This window comes from Calonectris borealis, chromosome 13, assembly GCF_964195595.1.
Source record: "Calonectris borealis chromosome 13, bCalBor7.hap1.2, whole genome shotgun sequence".
NCBI classification, from domain to species: domain Eukaryota; kingdom Metazoa; phylum Chordata; class Aves; order Procellariiformes; family Procellariidae; genus Calonectris; species Calonectris borealis.
Window position 1 is genome coordinate 9104089 of NC_134324.1, and position 22703 is coordinate 9126791.

At 48.9% G+C, this 22703-nt stretch overlaps 1 protein-coding gene across 1 annotated transcript in view; it reads left to right on the top strand.

Moving 5' to 3' along the window:
- Nucleotides 1–7898: 7898 nt before the first annotated feature.
- GPC3 (glypican 3) overlaps nt 7899–22703 on the top strand; it is a 152752-nt gene continuing 137947 nt past the window's right edge. Inside the window, exons 1-2 of the mRNA XM_075162044.1 lie at nt 7899–8055; nt 17201–17362. Coding sequence (XP_075018145.1) covers nt 7899–8055; nt 17201–17362 — 319 coding nt within the window. The remainder of the gene's footprint in view (nt 8056–17200; nt 17363–22703) is intronic.

A 22703-nucleotide genomic window follows, 5' to 3' on the forward strand; every position in this document is an offset into this window, starting at 1 on the left:
ACTCACCCTGTGAGTGACTTGACAGCATTGGGATAGCTCAACATAACGCTCAGCAATTCCGTTTGTGAGAGCAGTTTCTAGTAGAGCCAAACCTCTTTCTCCCTAAGTTCTTCCTGCTTACTCTTGCCCAGGTCACAAATGAGGACAAATCTCTGAAAGGCCATGGGTAAGACCTGCACGCTGCTTGCTCCACTCTGCCAAAATCAGCAGGACATTTACTGCTGGCCTCAGAGAAGGTGCAACGAGAGAAAGGGGGGCAAGCCAAGTCACTTGGCTTTAAGAATGTATTGCTTAAATTATTCAGTTTCTCCTAAAACAACCCACTGAATAATACATCGTGGTCACTTTTATTTCTAAATGCTTGCACTTAGACTGAGGTTAAAATGAAGTCCAAAAATGCCGCTTGTGCTTCGTTCCCCTGGAGATGCCCACCGGGCAGTGCCTCGGTCCCTGCAGCTCTTCTCCCCCACGTTTCGGGGCTCTGGGTCCCGTGTTTGGGCAGTGCCAGCTCCAAGCGCTGCCTGGCCGGGTCCCCCCACCTCCGGTACCATGAGGCTGATTTTAACAACCCCAAAGCACTAAAAATAACAAGCTTGGACTTGTTTCTATTTGCTTTCTCCATTGCTGGCCAAGCCCCCTGGAGTAATTTGTCAACAGCTTTATTCCTTCTTCATTAAAGTGGAGTTTTGACCTAATTGCACTAATCCCTGAGTTTATGGAAAACCTTTGAAGTGCCCTACACCAGAGTCATGAAATGGAGCGGTGATGAAGCGCAGCAGCTTGCTCTCCCTTTCTTTCCCATCCTGTCCCTGAAACATGCACACACAGAGAGATTTCTGCATTTGAGGAGAATTTCTACTTGAGACACCCATAGCTCAGGTGTGGGTTTCAGTTTTATTTAAAGGTCTGGGAGAGTCAGGAGTAACTAGCTCTGCTTCTCAATTTCTGCTTAATGTTTAATAGTAATAATATAAACAAAACGCCAACCCCCTGAAGAGCTGTTTGAGAGGCCTGACATTTATGCATTGTGTGCAGGAATGATTTAGCATTTAAAAACAGAATAAATCTCTTTATGTAAGGTGGTTCATTATTCTAAGTGATTGGAAATGAGACAAACGTGGATGTCTAGTGAGGCTCTTTTTAAAAGAAAACTTCCCTTCTGTCGATATGCCGTCCTCCTCCACGGAGGGGTGATGTTTCCTCTGAAGCCTGGCTGAGCATCCAGCAGGATAATTTAGTTGTTGTTTGGGAAATGCCTTCAAATGCGCAACTGTTAAATCTTAGTGGGTTTTTTATGAGATTATTTGGCTTGTGCAAGAAGGATGCAATCTTAATAGCAAAGCCCTCTGAGATCTATTAATGTCCTCGTAGATGCAAGCAAGGATGCTAATAACGAGAAGCCCAATGTGTGCTGAGCTCCGAGACTGGCCAGCCAGGAGGAGCGCTCGGATGGCTTCTTGTGTAGCTGCTGTTTGCAGGATCAGGCCATGAAGGCAGCTGGAAAAAACTTGATTAGTGCGAGGTCATGGTCTCCCAATGTGATGGGCTGGAGCAGGGACAAAGGACGAAGGAGCTGTTGATGGCAAGGGACAGCTCCGCAAGGCTGGTGGGACCCTCCCCTCCCGGGCAGAGAAGGGCTCTGGGACACAGCCAGCCGCGCTCGGCACAGACGTGATGTCTGCGCTGGGAGACCTGGAGAAGTAAAAGCCCAAACAGGCCAAGAGAGCCCCTGGGGAACAGCAGGCACCTGCAGCGGAGAGGCAGATCGGTGCTGTGCCCTGTTGCGAGCTGAACGTGGAGCCGGTGAACATCATGCCACGTCCCTGGCTGCAGGATGAGGCTCACAACCACCCCACGGGTCTGGTGGGAACTTGGAGAAAGCGACTATAAAAACAGAAGCTTCTTTGGTTTGCAATTTTTTTCTCCTTGCCATCGCGCGCAGTGACCTTTCCTTAACGCGAAAGAAGAGAGCGAGAAGCCCGAAAGGGAGGGAGGGGGAGGAAGAAGGCGCTGGTGGGGACACAGCAAGAAAAAAAGATGTTGTCCATCTTGCTCCACAGTGGCTGAACACTGCAGTAGCCCATCGCTGGCCCCAGAGCCTCCCTGTCGTTGATGGAGGCTCTTCATGCTGCTTCACATTGCTTTGTTCCAAGGTCTCCTCCTTTGCCGGGGCTCGGTGCTCGCTGGGGCGGCTCCAAATCCACTGGCTCTGGCAATGACTCCTGGTCTGGGTCGGTGAGGGAGAGGAACGCTGCAGCCCTAAAATTTCTTGAGTTATTGGGTATAAAAATTGGCACTAGGTCACCCAGCCGCTCTTCTACCTGCAAAGTGGTGTTTGAGGAGCAGCCTAACGCTTTTGATACCTTTGGAAGAGCCTCATTACCATGCGATTGGAGACAGCTTCTGCATGAGCCTAGCAGAAATACTCCTCTAATATATCTCTTCACAGAGATTTTGCATATAATATTAAGCATTAAAATAATTTAATAAGGCATAAATCAGGTTTTACTGTGGTGCCACTGCACAGGAAAAAAGCACTCCTGGAAAGGCACCTGAATACATCGTGGCCTCCTTTGGAGTGGGAGCAATTTATATATTCAATTCAACTTCTGTTGGTTCTGCTGTAAATCCCATCTCAAAGCTTGTGTGCTCTTCGCATCGTACAATGGGACTTCATCAGCGTGTGCAGCCACACGACTCTTACTTGGGCCGCCTGGTTTGCAAAGATCCACTCTTGCTTTGTGCTTAGACCGTGCACCGTGCACCACACCGCCTGTTGCTTCAGCTGCTTGCAGAGCTCGCTCTGTGCTGTTGAGCCTGTGCTGGTGCGGGGAATCGGGAGTGCAGCATCTCTCCGGAGTTAAATCCAGAGTGCCTCCCATGCCCGCACCGAAGCTGTCAGTCTGCTTGCTCAGTGCAGGGCTAGTTCACAGCAGCGCCCTGTAATTTTACATCCCAGCTCCCCCCGCGAGTGGGATGCCCATGGCGTGACAGCCCTGGGTTTGTAATTGTCGGCAGCGCTTCATTTTCATAGGTGAAGGCTCTGGGCTGATACCTTTCGGGCTGTCTCCTGGCAGTGTCTCTTCAGTTGATTAATCACTGGGAGATGATAAATGAAAATATCAGCTTGAGAAATGTCTGCCCTGTGCTCCCAGCAGAGGCAGCAGTGCACGGTGAATAGTTTTCTCCCATCTCTTCTGCTTTGATTCCCTCTGTAGAGCTGGGTCTCAACCGATTCTCTTGCACTCAGGTGCTGTGCTAGTGTTCAGCCCCACTCGCTGCGAGCTGGAGAAGAGATGGGTATTGCAGCTTGGGCAGTGGCGAGGAGTGCTACGAGCATCCTTCCTCCCTGATGGCCGCGTCCCATGACCAGCATGCTGCAAACTCCAGCACACTGCGTGTTTCAACCTTTCACGCTGTACTTTGGGTGTTCCAGAGATATGGGGTGTGTGGAAGAGCTTCTGAGCCACGTCTGCTGTGTCTGTGCATTTTTAGTTTTACAAAGGATGCAAAACTCTTTACATAACCAGACAGTTAGCTGTAAATCTAGCTGTGCCCTGCAAAACCTGTGTCTTATCCACAATTAAGAGCTGGTTGGAAAGGTTTGGGTCTGGCTGGGATTTTGTCCCATGAAATATTCAATTTCAGAAAGTTTTCTGTCCTACAGTGGGAGAGAAGACTTTTCAAACTCTTTGTAAAAAAGGGAGGACCCCCCAGGACTGGAGTGCAGAGATTTTCCATGGCTCTGGGAGGCATTTCTGAGGTGAATGTGATGGAAACCGGTACATACTTGCAAAAAAAGTTCCAGTTCTGAAGTACCTCATTTTTGGATAGGTAAAGTCATTTGTCCGGGTATTCTTGATGTACAGCTCTATTGGCATCTGCAGTGTCTTTAAGTGATGCATCTCTCTGAAGGCTTCACTGCTTCTGCTGTGTGATCTGCTCCCAACAAACTCCGGAGAGCTAGTGATTTATCAGCCACTGCTTTTTGGGGTGAGGAAAAGGCTAATGCTTTATGGATCTATCAGCGCTCCTGTATGGCACATGGAATACAATATCCTGCCAAAGAGGGGAGGGATGTCTGCTACCTGGCAATCCATCATTTCTCCCAGTGCCCCATGGCAAATGCACTTTTCTTTTTTCCATCAGACAATGTGCGAGTACTGTTATATAGTGAAGAGCTTCTCCCTTCTCCTCCTCCACAAATGGTTATGGAAGTCTGAAAATGCAACTTCTGCAGGGTGCAGAAAAAGATGGAAAGGGTCATTTTGACAGGGAAAGCCATCATTGCCTGCAGCTCTTGGTTTCAGCAGGACACGCGAGATCTCAAGCGACGCAGCTGGGCCATAGTCAGCACAACGGGATCACAGCAGGGATGAGAAAGCCAGACCAAACACGCCCATGTAGGTATGTGCCAAAACCACGCAGAAGTGTCAACAGATGCTCCAGGTTTTTTCTTTTCTCCCCTGCCCCACGGTGATTTCCTCTGCTATAGGCATGGCTCAGATCACCTTGTCCCCATGGACCTCATCCATCCTGTCTACAGTGGAAGAGTAAGTGAAACGTGTTGATAACCTGGTGAGCATCTACTGGGGAGTACGAATCCCTCTCCTACATCTCTCCTTGGCGTTTTAATTGATTCAGGGTTTTCCCAGTGGAGAACTTCATAAGAGCATTTGATAAAATCAGCTACACACGATCCTGCCTCTCATTACTTACAGGCTTGAGGCAGGTAGATGATTAAGTGAAATTTTTACGGTGTGAGCAGTTGTAACAAGGGAAATTATCATCCTGGATATGAGACAATGACTTGGCTCTTACTACATCTACTGGCACACGACTCACCCAGTGACTTTGCCTCTGATCTTGGAGCGAGTCGTCTGCTTTCTCCTCCAGGACAAACCTGCACTTGCTACCCTCGCACATTAAAAGGACAAGTCGCATGGACGTGCAGCACTCAGGAAAATTGCTTCAGACTTTCTTTGGACTGTTGCAGGTCTGCAATTGTCACCTGGGGAACGCCTCTGCAGGCATGGGGTGGAGAGCATCCTTTGGGCTTGGGGACAGGGCTGGGGGTGCTACAGAACACAACAATATTTTTGGTCCATGGATGGGATGGGATTCACCCCCCATCTCCATCCAGCTGCATCTTTGGGCTTATTACCCCAAGGAAAGTCAGTAATGCCAGACTGAAAACTGAGGGAAATGAGTGAAAATCACTTGCTCAATTAGAGAAAGTCTTCAGTTAAAACATGAGCTCTTTTTTTCCTGCCAGCAGACTTTGGGTATAACCTAAAATAGTGACTGAAAGAAAGGGCTGCCACTTGGTTTTATTTCCATAAGCTTTAACTTGCTTCTGACATAACTCCTTGTTGATAATAAACTTTATTTTTGCAGGGAGTCATTGTCAAGATAATGACAGATCCCACTGTGAAGCCAGATCCAGTAAAGAGCAGTAATGTTGTTTTTTAATTTGGTTTGAAATCTTAAAGCACTCCCTCGTCTTAGCAGAGATACCTAAATGCCGCCTATTTGGCACTGTATGTAATTCTCCGCTGTAATGGCATGCTTGACAATATCTGTGTACTTACCTGGAACAGTAAAAGCCTCCTATACTTAAATGAAATACACACAGCAGGTTTGAAGATGAACACAGGAGATGCTTGAATGCCTTTTAGACAAGTGTAATTCAGACCATAAACATAATATAGATTGCAATAGTGTATATAAAGGAGCACTTCAAATACCAGGCTTTGCATTTTGCAATTCAGTCCAATTGATTCCTAACCTAAAGCAATACTGGACCCGAAACCCAAACTGTTGCAGAAACATAACAAATCCATCACCGAATAAATGAAGGAGATGCAGAAAAGATACATTAACTACCCGGCGCGACGCGGCTCACGTGAGCTGAAGCACATGTATGGTATTTCATGTAAGGATCTGGGAGAAATGAAAACGTGTAAAGGATGAATCCTCATCTGTATAACTGAGCACACGCCCGCTTTTCGCTCTGCTCAAATCAGGTGCAATTTGCACCGTGGAACACTTGCACCTCTGAGCAAAATGAAATTTCTGGATTCCTCCGAATTCCTGCAAAGTGGGACTTTTTGCTGACCGGTTAATGGGAGTTTTGTCAGCCGTGCTTACTAGACACAATAAACGGATAATAAATAGCACAGTCTGCGGACAGCAACAGGCTCCGACAATACATTAACCAACAAGACATGTTGCACATTCCAGCTTATTAGTCTCATATCCATAATATATTTTAACAATCTTTCCCTGGCAGGCATTTTCTTAGAACAAACACACAGGTTGGACTTTCATTTTTCATCCCTCTTCAAAATTTCAGAGTGAAAAAGAGCTGGTAGTGAGCCGTTAGCGATAATTTGATCCTGTATTTGCACTGGAAATTTTAAATAGATTTTTTTCCTGTTCTTCTGCTTAGGCTTGTTCCCTCGTTGTTTTTCTCCGCAGAAGCAGCGTTGTGCAGACTGGGGGCGAGCAGCGAGGAGACAGCCTGGGCAAACACAATTTTGTCGTTTTTTTTGTACATGGTCTGTGCTTTTTTTAAATAAAGCCTTCCCCCACCCTGCCCTTCTTGCTTCCCACTTTATACAGCTGCTTGCTGACCAGCAAGCAGCGTGGGCTCCTTCCAGCTGAGCACACATTGCTGGCATTTAGGGGGTTTTTTGCTGGTGGGACAGAGCTGGGCGGTTCTGACCCCGGCTGGTGCCACAGTGAGGGTCCCCGTGTCCCCACGGCTGGGGGATGCAGGGTCTGGCCAGGCCTGGGGCGTCCCTGTGGGGGCTTCAGCTCGGTGAGCGAGGGGTTCCCAACAGCTCCAGCTAGAAACTGGTGGGGAAATGGCCTTGGTGGAGCAATACAGCCTGCCCACGCCTGGCTGCCTCTTTGCAGTGTAGCCCCTCTGACGATTTGTCCAGTGCTCACCCAGTGGCACTCCAGAGCCGTGGGCACCCCTGGGCCCTCTCAGAGAGCGGGTTATCCAGGTCTCCGGTGCCGTCCCAGGGGCCCTGCGCTCAGCACCGCTCTGCTCTCACTGCAGAGTTCCCAGCTGAGGTCCCACTGTCCGTCAGTGGAAGGGGAAGGGGCTGGCTGCGGCGTGCAGAACCCAGCTCTCCCTTGCAGCTCAAACCGGGGGCGGTGAGGGCTTACGAGATGCTCTATTTATTCGTGGCGCAGGAGAATGCACGCATGCTACACGTGTGTGTGCCAACGAGAGACCATCCACCCGTCGAATCCCATGTCGGATGCACGCGTGGCCCTGTGCAAAACCCCGGGCCGGCTTATGCAGGTGCTTCATTGCACAGACAGCAAAGGTGGCAGCGCCAGAGCAACACCCCGCCCGTGTAAACCTGCCACGCCGCTGCACCCGCCCCGGGCAAACGCGGAGCAGCCCTTGCAAGCAGCGGTGCAACACCCCACCGCGTGCAAGCGTGCACCGGCACCGGGCCGGCACCGGACCCCTCCCGGGCTGCAGCGCGGGGCAGGACGGTTTGCGGGGCAGGTCTGGCGCGCGCCGGGCGGGGCGGGGCGGGGCAGCCTCCGCGCGCCGGGGGGCCAATGAGCGCCGGGGTGGTGCCGCGCGCGGGGCAAGTTTGCCGGTGCCGGGGCAGGCACCAATCAGCTTGGGGGGCCGGCTGGGCGGGGGCCAATGGGCGCGCGGCGGGGCGGGGTGGGGCGGTGCGCGCGGAGCCGGTCCCGGCGCTCCGGGAGCGCCGCGCGAGGCGCGGGGCTGAGCTCCGCTCCGCTCCGCCGCGCAGCAGCCCGGTCCCGGTCCCGGTCCCGGTCCCGGTCCCGGTCCCGGTCCCGGTGCGGCCAGGCGGGGATGCCTGCCGGCGGGGTGTAGAGGAGCGCCCCGGTGCCCCGGGAGGATGTCGGGGAGCGGCGGAGCGCTGCTGCTGCTGGCCGCGCTGCTCGGTGCCCCGGGGGGCGCGCAGCCGGCGGGGGAAGCCGCCTGCCGCTCGGTCCGCGCCGCCTTCCAGGTGCTGCAGCCCGGAGCCAAGTGGGTGCCCGAGAGCCCTGTGCCAGGTGAGACCGCCCAGCCCCACGGCCTGCCGCCGCTCCCCCCGGGGCTCGCCGGTGCCCTGAGGGCGGGGGGACGTCGTGCTCGGGGGCCGCTCGGGCGCGGCGCGAAGCGGCTGCTGCGCCCCGAGGAGGAGGCGCGGGCCGGGGGGTCGCTGTGCCGTTGCGGGACGCTGCGGAGCCGGGTGCAGGCTGCCCGCTCTCCCGCCGCCCCGGGGGGGCGGCTCTTCCCCGGCAGCTGGGGTGCAGGGCTGCCGGCCGCTCGGTGCTGATGACATCCAGGTGCGGCGGGTGCGCCCCACTGCTGGGTTAAAACGGAGCCTGTGGTTACGTCCCTGAAATGGAGATCTCCTAGACGAGCGGGTCTTTTATTGCTCTCATTTTGTTTAGGGGGGTCTTTTGCCTAGAGGTGGCTCATGTGCAAACTTCTGCTGTCGGGCAGAGCTGGTGTGCTGCCTGCAGAACCAGCCGTCCTCACATGCCTCTGTCAGGGGGTCTGCTCTTGTCCGGTGCGAGGTGCCCGTCATGGCTCTGCTGGTCCTGCATCTGCCAGAGCTGTTTTCCACAACGCACCGGGCAGCGCTGTGATGAGCAAAGCTGTCATCGGAGGGAAATCCTGCTCTGTAAAGATCCTCTGAGTGAATCCAGACCCTCATCCCCAGCCTGAGCTCAGGGGTTGCCACAGCTCCAGAAAATGGGGCTGGAAACAGGCAGCACGGCAGCGCAGCGTTCTCTGAGCTGAGTGTGTACCGTGCGGGGTGCCATGGCCCGGGTGGGAGGTTGTTACAGATCTGGGCGAGGTGTTGCTCTGCTGTGCAATTAGTATTACAGGTGGCTGCCTGTGTGGCACCGCACCAAACCTCACCACCTACGCCCGATGAGGCTGCTTTCAGTATATAGGCCTTGTTCCTATTTTAAAATGTAAGTGAAATACTTGAATTTCCTGCCTTTTAAAGGTCTCTTGGCAGCTTTTTCATAGCTAGGGAGTGTCGGCTCCTCCAGATGGGTGGCTGTGTGCTTGGAGTGTGTGTACACAAATGGATAGGTTTTGATAGCTACGTTACAGAGCTGCATGAAGAACTCGGGTGCTGTTGTGTTAGGTTAAATACGCAGCAGAGAATGCCTGCCCTGAAAAGCTTATGATCAAAGTATGAAAAGGAAGAGATAACAGGCAAACGTGACAGGCAGGGGAGGTGCAATGAGATCATCGCAGCAGTAGCTGCTTTTAATAATGATGTCTTGAGTTACGTTTCTTGCATTCAGTGTCGCACAGGCCAGAAATACAAGAGTTGCTTCAGCACTGATCTGCTGCAGCGCAGGAGAGGACGGGGAGAAGCGGGGTGCCTGGGGCTGGGACTGCACGGTGTTGTGTCTGCTGGTGCAAATCCCAGATCCTTTGGTCTGTAGGTCTGTAGCAATACCTCAGCTTACCAACAACTATTAGATCTAGCGGGAGCGTTTAGATGTAACTCCTGGTGAGAGAATACATCCCCTATCCCTTCCTATCCTTACATCCCCTTCCCATATAATTTTTGCCTCTTTTCTTAATGCTTCCTTCAGAGTAGCTGCAGGAGCAGCATCTCTTCTCTCTCCATCCTGCAGAGCCTCAGTCTCCTGGTCAATATGGAGGTAGTGCTGGAAATACTTTGCGATGCAATGTTTGCATGGAGAGTTGCAGGGAGGGGAAAGAGCTGCTCTTACCGCTGCTAAAATGACAAATTCTGTTGTCTGTAATCAGAATTCCCACTTCTGTGAAAGTTGGTGCAATGTTTGCTTTGATCCCTAGGTAACTTTCTTGGAGTGTGTTTTTACAGCGAGAGGTGCCAGAGGGGCGGGCAGCCGGGGTGCTCCCGGCGGGTCCCTGCAGGCTGTACTGCGAGGGTTGAGGGGCTGCTGGGGCCTCCATGCCACGCCAGCGTGCTTGGTCCTTTCCCCAGAAACCGATGGCATCCTCCATCCCAGCCACAGGCGGTGTGGTGCCGCCTGGGCTGTGATTGCAGCGGGTGCCTTTGCCCAGGGCACCTTGCTTTCCCAGCAGGGTTCAGGCTGCTGGAGCTGCTCAGACAAGCCCTTGCCCCCCTGGCAGCCCCAGCTGCATCCCTGATACTCAGGAGGAGTAAGGAGCCCTTTGCCTCTCTGCAGAGCCTGTGGGTAGCCGGATCAATATCTCCTAACAGGGCTGGTGTTTCAAGTGAATGCTTCCAGCTTGTTATGATGATAAAGTTCCCACATATCAAATCGAAAGTGGATTTTACATTTGCCTAAGTACATAAACTTGATCATAATTAAAGCAATGACTGCTTGCTTATACCTTGGATCTGGCCCATCTTGCATGACTCTTGAGTAGTAATTACACTACAGAGCACTCGCTTCTCCTAGTAGCAGCTGCATAAATCTCTGTAATAGGGGAACATCACTCAAGGACTATTTTCCAGGCTTCTGTTTATTGCTTTGCTTCCTTTCATACATCTGTCAATTAAAAAAAGTTTTGGAGTTCCCAGCCACAAATCACCACGGAATCAATTCTGAGAACCTTTGCCTATAGATCATATCACCCTGGAGAAACCGAGGGTTTAAACAACTTATTTAAAACGTGGGGTTTTTTTGACACAAACAGAAAACAATGACTTCTGGAAGCCACATTTTGCATTATGAGCAGTTGTGGCTGAAGGCATAAGTAGAGGAAACGCGGCCGAGTTGCAACACGCAGGAGAAATGTCCCACGGCTCCATTTTACTGGATCAGTGGTGTGTGGGCTGGGGGGACATCGGCAGAGTGTTCCCTGTAGGGGAGCCCAGCCACACCAGGCTGATACTTTTAATTTAAAAAAAAAAAAAAGGCAATTCTGATAAATGTGAGGGAAGTGTCATGCTGTTTCATGAGCGGTATTAATGTTCCGGGAGTAATTCTAGCTGAAGGCGTGCATCAGGCAGCGAGCAGAAACTTGGTCTCCTCTGGTCCTGCAGCCTGGGGACCAGGTTTTTGCAGCTCTGGAGCGTGCTTTGGCAAGCTCGGAGGTGGGGAGCAGCACGACCTAACTACTGTCAGCTGTGGCTGACTGTTCGGAGGGGTGGGAGGACGTAATTCATGCCAACAACTTCACTTGAGCTAGATGAGAGGCCTTGTGCTGGAGAGGAGCAAAGGCAGGGTGGTGGGAGAGTGCTTTTCATAGGCTTTTCTGAAGTTGAGACTTAATGCCAGCTCGTGAGCCAGCCTGCGGTTCTGCGCTGGGGTAACTTCACATGCATTAATAAATTCTCTTTTTCTTGCACTGCCTGTCTTGGTTTTCTTTTTCCTTTTGTCTTTTCCCTGCATAATTTCGCATGTATAAACAGTAGCTTGAATTTCCATTTTTTTCCTGGTCTGTTTTTCTCTCCTCTTTGCCATTCGAATGTCTTTGTGTTTGTGGTGACACTCCGGATAATTGGGCTGGTGCGTGTGGGTAGAGGTGAAGGGGCTAGTCGTTGCCTTGCCGAGGCGGGGAGAGGGGATGGACGTCTCTGCGCCTGGCCACGTGGAAGCAGAAGAATATTTTTCTCAGCAGAAATATTTGCTGGCGGGTCTGTCTTCCTCCATCCATAGCAGAGGGCCGTTTCCAGCTTTTTGTTCATTCTCTTTGATGGAAGCAAATATGGATTCACCCTAAAAAAACAGAGGAAATTAACCTTTTGCTTTTGGGGTTGAGGTGTAAAGCTTTACAACTGGTTGGCTGAGCATGTCAAGCTTTCTTCTCTCTTTTCTTTTCCTCTTTTTGGCAGCAACGTACAATTTGAAAATTAAAATTCCCAACTCTTCCCGCTGGACTCGATGCACCTTTGCTCGTGAGCTGGCTGCCTTCGTACTCCTGCTCTTTCATTCTGTTTTTCCTGAGTGGGACTAATGATACCCCTCCCCGTGCAGCCTTTCCGTTTAGCTTAGCGTGGTGGTTTAAGATCTTAGTTTACTAGATAATTGAGTTTTCTGTTCTTAATTATTTCAGGCCTGCAAGTTGCTCTCTTGATAGTTAAGAAAGCAGGAGCAGAACCCTAAAATTTAGTAACGTCCCCAGGCAGTGATTTTATAGTGAGATCATTAATTTTTTTTTTTTTTTTCCCAGGGTTAATTTTAACAACATCCTGAATAGTGTTCTTCCCAGTCTTTGGAATGGCTGTAGGGTATGTGCATGTGACTGTAAGAAATGTGTATGGTGAGTGGGTGCCCACAAATTAACTCCGTATTTTTGATGACTGTATTGTTGACACATTTGTACATTTGTCAGGAGGAAACTCTTACTCTGTAAAACCTCTCTATTTTCTTTTAAAAGATACGGTGTTATAACTTCTTCTCTTTATGGTGATAGCTTCTTCTTTTAAAAGATACGGTGTTATAGAGCGTTATAGTTGCGTGGCAATCATCTGGCCAACGTTGCAAGACTTCGGGAGGAATCCAGAGTCAGATGGCCTTGTGAAACACAAGATGGAACAGAAAATAAAGGATAATTAAGCAGTAATAAATATCCCATGTAGTACCCATATTGTTTCAACTTTAATCACCTATTGAACGAGGTTGGTTTATAATTTATCTCTCTTTAATTAGGTTTTAAGAAGATCAGCACTTAACCTGGGTTTTAAACAGTTGCATTTCCTTTTCCCCCCAAATGCTGAGCATTCAAAGCCGGTGACAGATGCACAACCCCCTAGTCACATAATTTAAAAGATTTTTAATAAAAAAAAAAGAAGTATTGAAATAGCTGGGGGAAAATCTACTACATTTAAAGGTTGAATCACTGCTTTTATCTGTTTAAAGCATGATGCTGACTGCGAAACAATTAGAGAAAGAAAATGAACACAAAGCAGCAGCTTTCTTATGTGTAATATTAACAAACGGGTGAGCTAAGGGGCTGGGACAAAGCCCTCCGGCGTTTCCAGACCGCAGAAGGTGGAGGGTGCCGTGGCACGGGGTAGCAGAGCCCTCCCCTCGCATGGGGAGAGGCTGCAGTAATGTAACATTAAGCAGGACCAGGTTCTCATTTTGGCAATGCCTGGGGTAAATTTGGGGGGAATGTTAATCTGATTTAAGCTGCCGTTGGATCTGGGTGGGCAGGCTTGCGTGGAAAGCACGGCTTGTCTGCCTGTATCTGATGACAGGGTTGGAGCTATCCTGGGATGCTTAAAATCAAAATACAATCCTTCAGCCTCACGAAGGGGTTCACAACTGCCCGCAGATGATCTCAAAGGTTTTTTTTGACATTTAATCCATTGAAATTATTTTTGCTTCTGCTGCACTAACCACCTATATATGGTACATCAAAGTCAGATTTAATGCTTTAAATTTGCTGCTACCCGGCCTTCAGGAGAAATTCTCCGTGTCAGAAGAAGGAGGAAGAGGCAGGGTGCTGCTGAAATTACTGCAGCTGTAGAGATTAGTTCTGTCAGCTAGGAGCGTATGCAAAATTACTGGAGCATTTACACTGCTGTTCCCCAAGATGGCATAAATGGCACAGCGCTCTGACGGTGCCTGGCATCTGCGCGCCTATGGAAGGGGCCGCATCCAGCTCCTTCTCACCCGTGGGATTTGGGTGTCGGAGAATCAGGCTCCCGTGCTTAGCATCGCATCGGTATCGCTAATCTTGCAAAGATTGGTATGTGAGCATCCAAATGCAATTTAATAAAACTGTTGGAGTAATTTGTGGGACACTCTCTTTCCAAAAATGAATTTGTAATGATTTATAGCAAAAGGAGGAGGTTGTTTGCAAGTGCTGAGACTGGCATTATGAAGTGTAATGGCTTGAAACTTTAAGAAAAAGGGGGGCGTGTAGGTTGGGAGATAAAAACAGTCTTAACAGTAAGGGCCATTAGGCAGCGGAATGAGCTTTGCTATCTCGCAAGTCGGAGCTATCACTGGAGGTGTTTGTGTTAGACAAAACGCTTAGAGGGGGTGGATTGGGAGGCAGGGGGTAGGATTTGATGACTCACAGGACCATTGCATTTATGGAGCCAAAAACATGCGGCAGTTTAATTCATGGTAGTGTCTGATCCGTAGGGTTGCAGTGTGTTTCCAGGCATTCGTGCCTCTGCATCCACCACACTTCTGGAGCACGCACGGTTTGCACAGCTCCTGGCGCTTGGGGTGCAGGATCTGGGTCTCTTGGATGGTGCTGCAGCATGAGTGCAAAAGAGGGTCCTCCAAGCAACGGCCTGAATAAACCCCAAATGTACTTGCAGGTCAAAAAGCGCTGTCCCTGTTGCATTGGTGTCTGCTGGGGCTGGGGTCAGTGAGGTGGGTTAGTGGCTCCTGAGGGACTGGGGTCCTGGGCTTGAAAACCTCCTTCCTTACTCTTGGGACTTACAGATGGGACTGTTCGGGTCTGCTTGCCATCTGGGAAAGCCATATAAAGAAAATAGCTGGCAGATGGGAGTCAGGCCCCCGTTCCCTGGCCCTCTGTAGCAACGCTCTGCGCCAAGGAGGACCTTGTCCCTGGTAGCTGATAAGAGCCTGTCCTGCCTGTATTGACCTGTTGCATTTATCATGACGTTTCTGGTCATCAGCTTTAGTTGGCTATCTCTGTAAAACATTTTAAGCTGTCAGAGTTAATTCCCAGGCTTTTTCCTCCTCCTCAGTGATTGCTCTGCTACAGCATACATCTGTCTTTACTTACTTCACAAAAATAAAAATCCATTTAAGGGGAGAAATTGGCTTAATTGCTAAAAAGAAGGATGGGAGGTGGGTAGATGACCTTGCTGATTCCTATCCCTGGCTTTCACTTGCACAGATCTCTTAATTGCCAAGTCTCAGATTTTCTATATTGGTATTTCCATTAATCTTGGAAGGCTTTTTTTTTTTTAATTTGAAATGTGTCCTAATGTAACAAATGTAGGAGGAAATAAGCTTTGTATTAACACGAAATTTATGGCTGTATTGTAGTATTAAAGGGACCATGCTAAACCTTTTTGCGGTGTAAATTGACTTGGATTTGACTTTAAAAAATCTCTTTAACTTGCTGTTATATAACCACTTCTCTCATTAAGGCAGTGTCTTGCTGTTACATGGTTTTATGGTCCCTGTTATTTTTTCAATGCACGAAGTACCCGTCGCTGTGCTCCTCTGAGTGGGTTGGTTCACGAACTGCTAAGACTCGATCTTTAGGTGTCAGTGGTGCTGGCTCTTTGTCGGAGGGCTTGATGAAGGAATTTATGCTGCATACCTGTTTTGCAGAAGGGGAAACTGAGGCAGCGGGTAGGGATGGAGCCGGGATGGTGTTGTGGGTCCAGCCTTGGGCTGTGCCTCTTTCTTCCCCTTCGCCATGCGTTGTTTTGCAGCGACAGCAGGTCTCGCATTGGTTAAAGCTCCTCTCAGCACGTGAAACGCACGTTGCAGATGAAGTGTTTCACGATGTTTTTCCCAGGCTGTGCCGGGGAAGGGAGGAGGGTTTCTGCTGTCGCTGCTCCCAAGCCCTGACAGCTGTTTTTCCCTTGGCGGTGTGCATGACTTCTTCAGGAGGTACACGATTGAACTGATATTAATATTAATCCTGTTCTTCTAGAGTACACTTACAAAAGTGACTTTTGACACTTTCTAGTAATTAGTGAGAGAGCGGATGTGGTAAAAGACTCTTAAGACGGAGAGGAGAGAGGAACTTGGAAGGATGCGTAATCCATCCAAAGATGCAAATTACCAAACTTGCTTTTATTGAGGGGGAAAAAACCTCCCTAGCAAACAGGAAGGCAGAGCGAGGGCTGAGGGGTGCGTGGAGCCTTCAGCCGTGTCTGGGCTGTCGGTCGCTGGCTTGGGGACAGCTTCCTAACCCTGGTTCTGGGCAGTGCTGAGCCTAACGGGGAGCTGCTCCTGCACTGGCATGCCAGGGGCACGCTGCAGTTCGGGTGGCAGACACTGAAATGGAAGGTTCTCGCTGCGTATGGCCCTGGGTAGCTGTTTTTAATGGAGTTGTTACTTGCTCTTTGAATTTCTAACAGCAGCATCAGATTAGATGTGTTCTGCATGATGAGGGCTGTTGCTTTGATATGAGCTTGTTGCTCCATTTGTGTTTGCAGGGGTGCAGTTTGCTACTGAAAGTTGATTGAGAATGGGACTTTTCTTGTTGCTGCAACTTCCAGCTCTTCTGTTCCATCTTCTCCTCTTGTCAGAACTGAAAAGACGAGTATTTTATTTTCTAGATTTTATTTATCATCTTTTAGCTAACAACACTTTTCTTAAAATGAAAGCTAACCTTGTCTCCTGCCTCCAAGAGTGAGAGCTTTGGGAACGCTTTGGGAATGTCAAAACCAAAAGTTTAGCATCACTGACCAGTGCTTTGAGTTGCAGCTTGAGATGCCAGAGCAAGCGATGCTCCTCTTGCCTTTGTACCGTGGCTTTTGTGCCATTCTGGCGAATGGGTGGAGGTGCTGCCCGTGCACCCATGCAGTTGTGTGTCTGCTGCTGAAAAGGCGCTTGCCTTCTGCGGTGCTCAGTGCGTGCCTCAGGACCTGTCCTTCTGCAGTAGGACTTGCACAAAGTGATGAACTTGGAGCTTTGCCGGTTCCGACGGAGGAAGGACAGGATGGCAAAGTTGGTGGGAGGACTTTAGAAGTCTGCACTAAAAAAAAAAAAAAAAGTAAATCGTTATTGTTTTGCCCTCCTGTTGTTACTGTTATTGCTGTGGATACAAAAGGATGCAGATCACAGGCAAATAACGCAGATGTTATTTGGTTTAAGTCTTTATGCAAATTACAAGCATATCCTGCGTGCTGAGCTACGTGCATTGCTCTATTCATTGTAAATCCACAGCTTCAAATCCTGGCTCCTTTTTCCATCTCCCCCTCCATCTCTTCCGGCTGCCTGCAGCTCCTTACCAATGTGCTGGTGGGCATGCGGGAGGCGGCAGGGCGATGCTCTGCATCGCTCTGCTCGGCACCAGCACATCAATGGATGGAGCGTGTGGGAGCTAAAGCAAGCAGCGTGCTGGCAGGCGTGCATAGCAAGCTCTCGGGGGCTATTGCTCAGCAATCCTGGTTCTGCCTTATCAGTCGTCTTCCTGAGCTGCTTGCTCAGGACGAATTCCAGAAATGTCATCAATTTGCCCAAACAGTAATTGCAGCGATACTAATTTACGGAGTTGGTTTCTTCTCAATTCCACCTCCTAATGCAAACTTTTTGCCCTTGTGTCTCTCTCCAGGGTCCGATCTGCAAGTATGTATCCCGAAGGGCTCCACGTGCTGCTCGAGGAAGATGGAGGAGAAGTACCAGGCAACAGCCCGCCTGAACATGGAGCAGCTCCTGCAGTCTGCCAGCATGGAGCTGAAGTTCCTCGTCATCCAGAATGCCGCCGTCTTCCAAGGTGAGCGCTGGGGGGTGGTCCAGGCATTTCTGCTCCTCGTCCTCAGCACCTGGCAATCAGAAGTGCAGGTGGCTGGAAGCCTTCTGTTTGCTTCTTTTCATATGTTTGTATATATTATATATACCTATTTATGATAAATAATACACCTGGTTTGGTATATGGTTGCTCTGCAGGGCTTGTCCTAAATATTCCTGTAGCTGAAGCAGCAAATGTAAATTTAAAGACTAAATCTCCTCAAGTGCAAATTTAAAAATGAATGAAAAACCCACTTCTTCAAGAGTTAAACTATCTGTGCGGGTACCATCTTGTGTGATTCTGCCAGTCCCAAAAACCATGCTGCAGCAATGTGATCTGGTTGCAAACCCTTGGTAAGCATCTGAATAAAACGTGTGTATTGATTATTGTTATCCACCGCAAAACAGAGTTGGTTATTCCATGTGAAGGTGGGCAGAGGCTGCCTTGTTCACAGCTGTGGTCCCTGGTGCTCGCCGTGGGATATCTGAGTGCTTGGTAACCTGCTGCCACATGATATGGTGGCAGCTCTCTTCTTTTTCTAATGATAATGTGATGTCTTTTTAGCAACACTGGCCTTTGACAAGTATTTTTCTACCATGGATACACACCAGTTTGTGTCACTTAAATCTGAAATTTTTTTTTTTAGGGCCTTTATGCGAGCAAAACTTATTCCATCCATGGTTAATGTGCAGAGAAATGATTACTTGGTTGTTGAGTGCTCTCCTATTGAGGTTCCATCGTTCTGTATTAATGGCATTTTTGCCTATATTTAAAAAAGAAGGCATGAGCAATCAAGCGTTTTTTCCTTCATGCTGATATTTTTGCAGAATAATTGATTTCTTTTTGTTCATGCCTCACTAACAGCAAAACCCAAAGCCTGCTGAAGCCTGTGGGATCGTGGCAAAGCTCTGTTCTGGTCCACAACTGACTGATGAAGTCTAATGTGCTGTTTTCCTCAATGTAAGATCAAATAAATTCCTGAGGAGGTAACAGTGTATTTTTTTTTTCCAATGCTTCTTAATGCAGTGACCATTAAGTTCCAATTCTGCTAAACAGAATGGGGTAAAACTAATGAAAGATTGGTTTCCTAGGCATTGGAAATGTGGACTAGCTTCAGAAATGGTGAATAACCTGGCCAGAATACAAAGTGTCTACCTCCTCCCCTACCATTTGACAAAACATTGTAACATCAGTTTTTACTGTGTGTGGGAATGACACCCTGTGTTACTGCAGGTTGTGCATAATGACACCCTGTGTTACTGCAGGTTGTGCGTAATGACACCCTGTGTTACTGCAGGTTGTGCGTAATGACACCCTGTGTTACTGCAGGTTGTGCGTAGCGCAGCAGAGTCGGGTGCTCTAGCGCTGAACTTTCTGCATCTTCTGGAGAGAATCCCTTGCTCTGATATTTTTTTTTTTTTCCCCCCTTTTCTTTATCATGATTTCCATCCTGGCCACGAGCGCCTTTTCCCTGTGCAGGGGTTTTGGAGGTGATGTTACTGAATGCTGAGTTGCCGTTCTTATTGGTGGTGGGGAAAAAAGCATTTAATTGAAGAATTCCTGACCACTTCTGCTTATAAAAAAGATCAGGGCTAATTTTAAAGATCCTGGCTGCAACCATTGAGGAGCTCACTTTAATTACCTTGTATAAAGTATTTTGGACTTGGAAGGGCAATTTATATGCTTTGAAAATCATGTACTTTTGTTACCTTTAAATTTAGTCTCAAAGTCTGTAGAGGAACACTTTTTTAATAGGTGGATCTTTTGATTGCTGCTTGTTTAAGAGTATTTTGATGGCTGCAGTGCCAGAGGCTGTTCCAGCTGTAGAAATTGTGCTTGGACCCAACATACGACGGTCTGATGTCTTGTTTCTTGGCACTGCGCGTGGCAGGGGACAGGCTTCTGTCTCAGGACATCACTAAGGGATCTGGCACTGGGGCGTGATGTCTCAAATCAAACCCCACCAGTGTGCCGTTTGCTTCCTCCCACATTGCCAAGGTATAGCGGCTGGTCGCAGCTCAGAAAACTCACTGCTGCCCTGGCACAGCTGGGGAGCGTGGGATGCCCGTCGCAGGGGTGTGCCTGGGCTGTGCAGGGGGGATGCTGGGGCGGTCAGGGAGGAGGCACTCGCGACCACTGTTGGACCGCCCGTGGTCCCTGAGCATCTCCTGCAGGTCCTGCTCCCGCATGGGGTCTCTGCTCAAAGCTGGGGACAGATGCCCTGAGGCTTCAGGAATTGGGACTGTAGGAGTGGGGTAGCTCAAAGCAATGCCAGCTCTCACACGCTGCTCTGGCAAGGGAGAAAGCTCTCCGCATGTGTCTTGCGTTGGGTCGGCCCCCAGTGTCTGGCGGGGATCCTGCACAGAGGACGGGTAATTGCACCGCTCTCTAGAGCGGGGCAATGTGTTGGTATGGAAACATATCCTAACCACTCATATTAAAAACGTGAGTGTGAAACCCTTCAGAGTTTATTTTAATATTTTTAGCCTGGCATCTAAAGGGACTGCTAGTCTGACAAACCAAATCTCACCCAGATGTTATTATTTTGCACCAAATTTAATTTCTTCCTGCTGAAGCTAGAGCGGCATCTCTGCTGATAAAGATCAAGGGAAATTGTCTGGCATTTACAGAAAATCTCATCCAGGCCTATCGGTTACAATGTTCACTTAGCAAAGTTTATTAGATTATTAGTTTTAGACCCTTGGGCTTTTTCTTTATTGCAGTTAAGAAGGAAAAATCCCAACCAAAAAAATCCTCCCTTCACTAAATTTAAATGGTACAATTAGCTCCTGGTCTTATCTTCCAGGCATTTTTTTCAAATTATGAAGATGATTTAAGTAGTGATTTAATCCTTTGGAAACTTGCTGCGTTTGACAGTGTTAAAATGGATTGTAGCTGCCTTGACTGCAGTTAAATCTTACTCCAGGTTTTCTTTGGGGGCAGGTCTTTTCGCTTTCATGTGGTGTAACCGTGCTGGTATCTGCCCATGTGTGCACCTCCCGGCTCAGGTTCTCAGCCAGCGGCAGCTCCGTTGCGTCCCGTGAAGCTAGGCTGAACCACACCGCTGCAAAACTTGCTCGTATGTCTTTTTGCAAGTGATGTTTAGCATGGCTCTGAGGTTCTCATGCAAACTAACGAGTGAGTTAGTGCAACTAACCTGCTGTGGCAAACGGCGAGAGCCCTGCCTGCAGTTTGCTTTCTCCCCTCTCTTTCTCCTGACCTTAGATCTTGGCTGTTTGGTGGGGGGTTTCTGGCCCTGCCACCACCTAATCTTTTTTTACTAAAACAACAGAACCCCCCCCCCACAAACCCTACCGATTTCCTAAATATTACATCTGAATCTGTGAATATTTCAGCTTTGTGAAAGGTAAACTTGAACAGGAAAATACCAGGGGTGTTCTTGTTTTTTTTTTTTTTTGTCCTTTCCCCCACTAAAGAGCTCTCTTCCCTGGGGTTGGGTTGTGTGCATGTTCATCAGTCTGATGCCTCCTGCTTCCTAAGTTTGGGAGTTTTCTTTTGAGCGATCACTTAATTTCTTGTCCTGCATATTGACTGTGTTGCCCTGTGGATAACAAAAAGTTAAAGCTATAGCAGCTGCTAAGATGCAGCTCTCATGGTACACTCCTCCTAGTTCTTCGTCCAAGGGAAAAGCTACTTTTTAAAAAGGGGAAAGACTGCAACACTGTAAAGCACAGAAGGACCCTCCAAGGGAAGAGGAGCATCTGCAACCATTGCTTTGCGTAGGACTTGCTGGTAATCTTCCTCCTCCAGCAAGCGTGAAACACAGCAATGGGAGAGCTGACTACTAGGGGCTGCTTTTGCAGGAGTCTGCAGTCTGCTTGTGGAGAAAGTCGCTTTTGTTATTTTAAGTGATCGCTCAAACAAGCGATCAGCAGGATCTTGCGTTGCCCTTCTGCAGCCTCTGCCGTTGGTGCTAGTCAAGCCCCGGAGCAGCCTCTCTTTGCGTGGTGCAAACGCCAGGCTGTCGGAGTGTGTCCGTGGCTGTCCGCGATCTCCTCGCCGTGATGGTGAGGCTGCTGGAGCCAGCAGGGTAGCAGTGGCGTAAATCCCGAGATATACCATATGCCTGTTTCTGACCCTGAGTCTAGCCGCCCTACCGCTTGCGTGGGCGCCGGACTTGCTTCCACCAGCTTCCCAAATAGCTCCCGTGGGGCTGCAGAGCTGCTGGGACTTGGTTGGAAATGTGGGGGACGCTGGGAAGGCAGGAGTGCAATTACCTGAACTGGAAAATTGGCCGGGATGCTGCAATTGAATCCCCCTTCGTGAAAGCCTGTAGGCTTAAATTAAGACCTGGTCTGTTCCCTCTCAAAGGCAATGGCATTTAACCTTCCGCAAATGGGAGCTGGAAGACAAAAGGAGCTCTGTTGGGTACTTGCTTGCAGGGGAGCTTGCAGAGGCTACGGAGATTTGAGGGGCTTTTGGGATGTGTGTTTCAGAGTAGTTTTTAGGAAGACCGTGATAAATCAATACGGATAAACCTGCCTGTATGTGTATGGTATTCTTGTATTCGTGGGAGAATCCTGTTTCTTCTCCCCTCTGGAGAAGCCCTCGGTGGTTCTGGCAGAGCAGGCGGCGTGGGGAAAGACATCGATTCATCTCCCCTTGCGTGCTGCGGTAGGATAAAGGCAGAGCTGTAACTCTTAGTCCTACCAGGCGGCTCTGAAGGCTGTAAATCCTCCATTAGGCATAAATGCAGCCATTTTGGTTATTTATAGTTATTTACACTATCCATTCATATCTGTCAGGAATGAAGGCAGTTTTGACATTGCAAGCTTCTATCAGGTTATCTTTAATCAGTTTAGAGGCGCCTAAGCCACAAATATATCAAATAGCCAATCCTAATGTCGGAGTCCTCTAAAGTATGACTGAATTATTTATTTTGTTATGATGAAAATGTCTGGGCTTTATTGGGTTTTCTTTGAAGAACTTGATTCTGCTTGAAGTCTGGAAGATAAAAGATCAGCGATTGTCTCTCCAAGTTTCTTATTCCGAATCCTTCAAGGCTTTTCATTTTTCACGAGCCGCTGTTACTACTTTAGAGTCAAGGTGAGGGACTTGAGATCTCTTTTATTCTATTAAAGAGGTTTAAGTATATAAAAACTTTTATCTTTACTAATTATGCCTTGCACGGGTAAATCTAAGATGCATGCGGCATCAATTAGGTGAGAAGAGATGGGCTGCGTGGTGGGAGCGATTGCACGTTAATCGCTGAGAAGGGTCCACTGATACCCGCGCTGCCCAGCAGAGCTTGTGTCTTATCATTTGGAATAGTTTAAGCCAATTAAGTCTGACAGTGCAGGAGAGA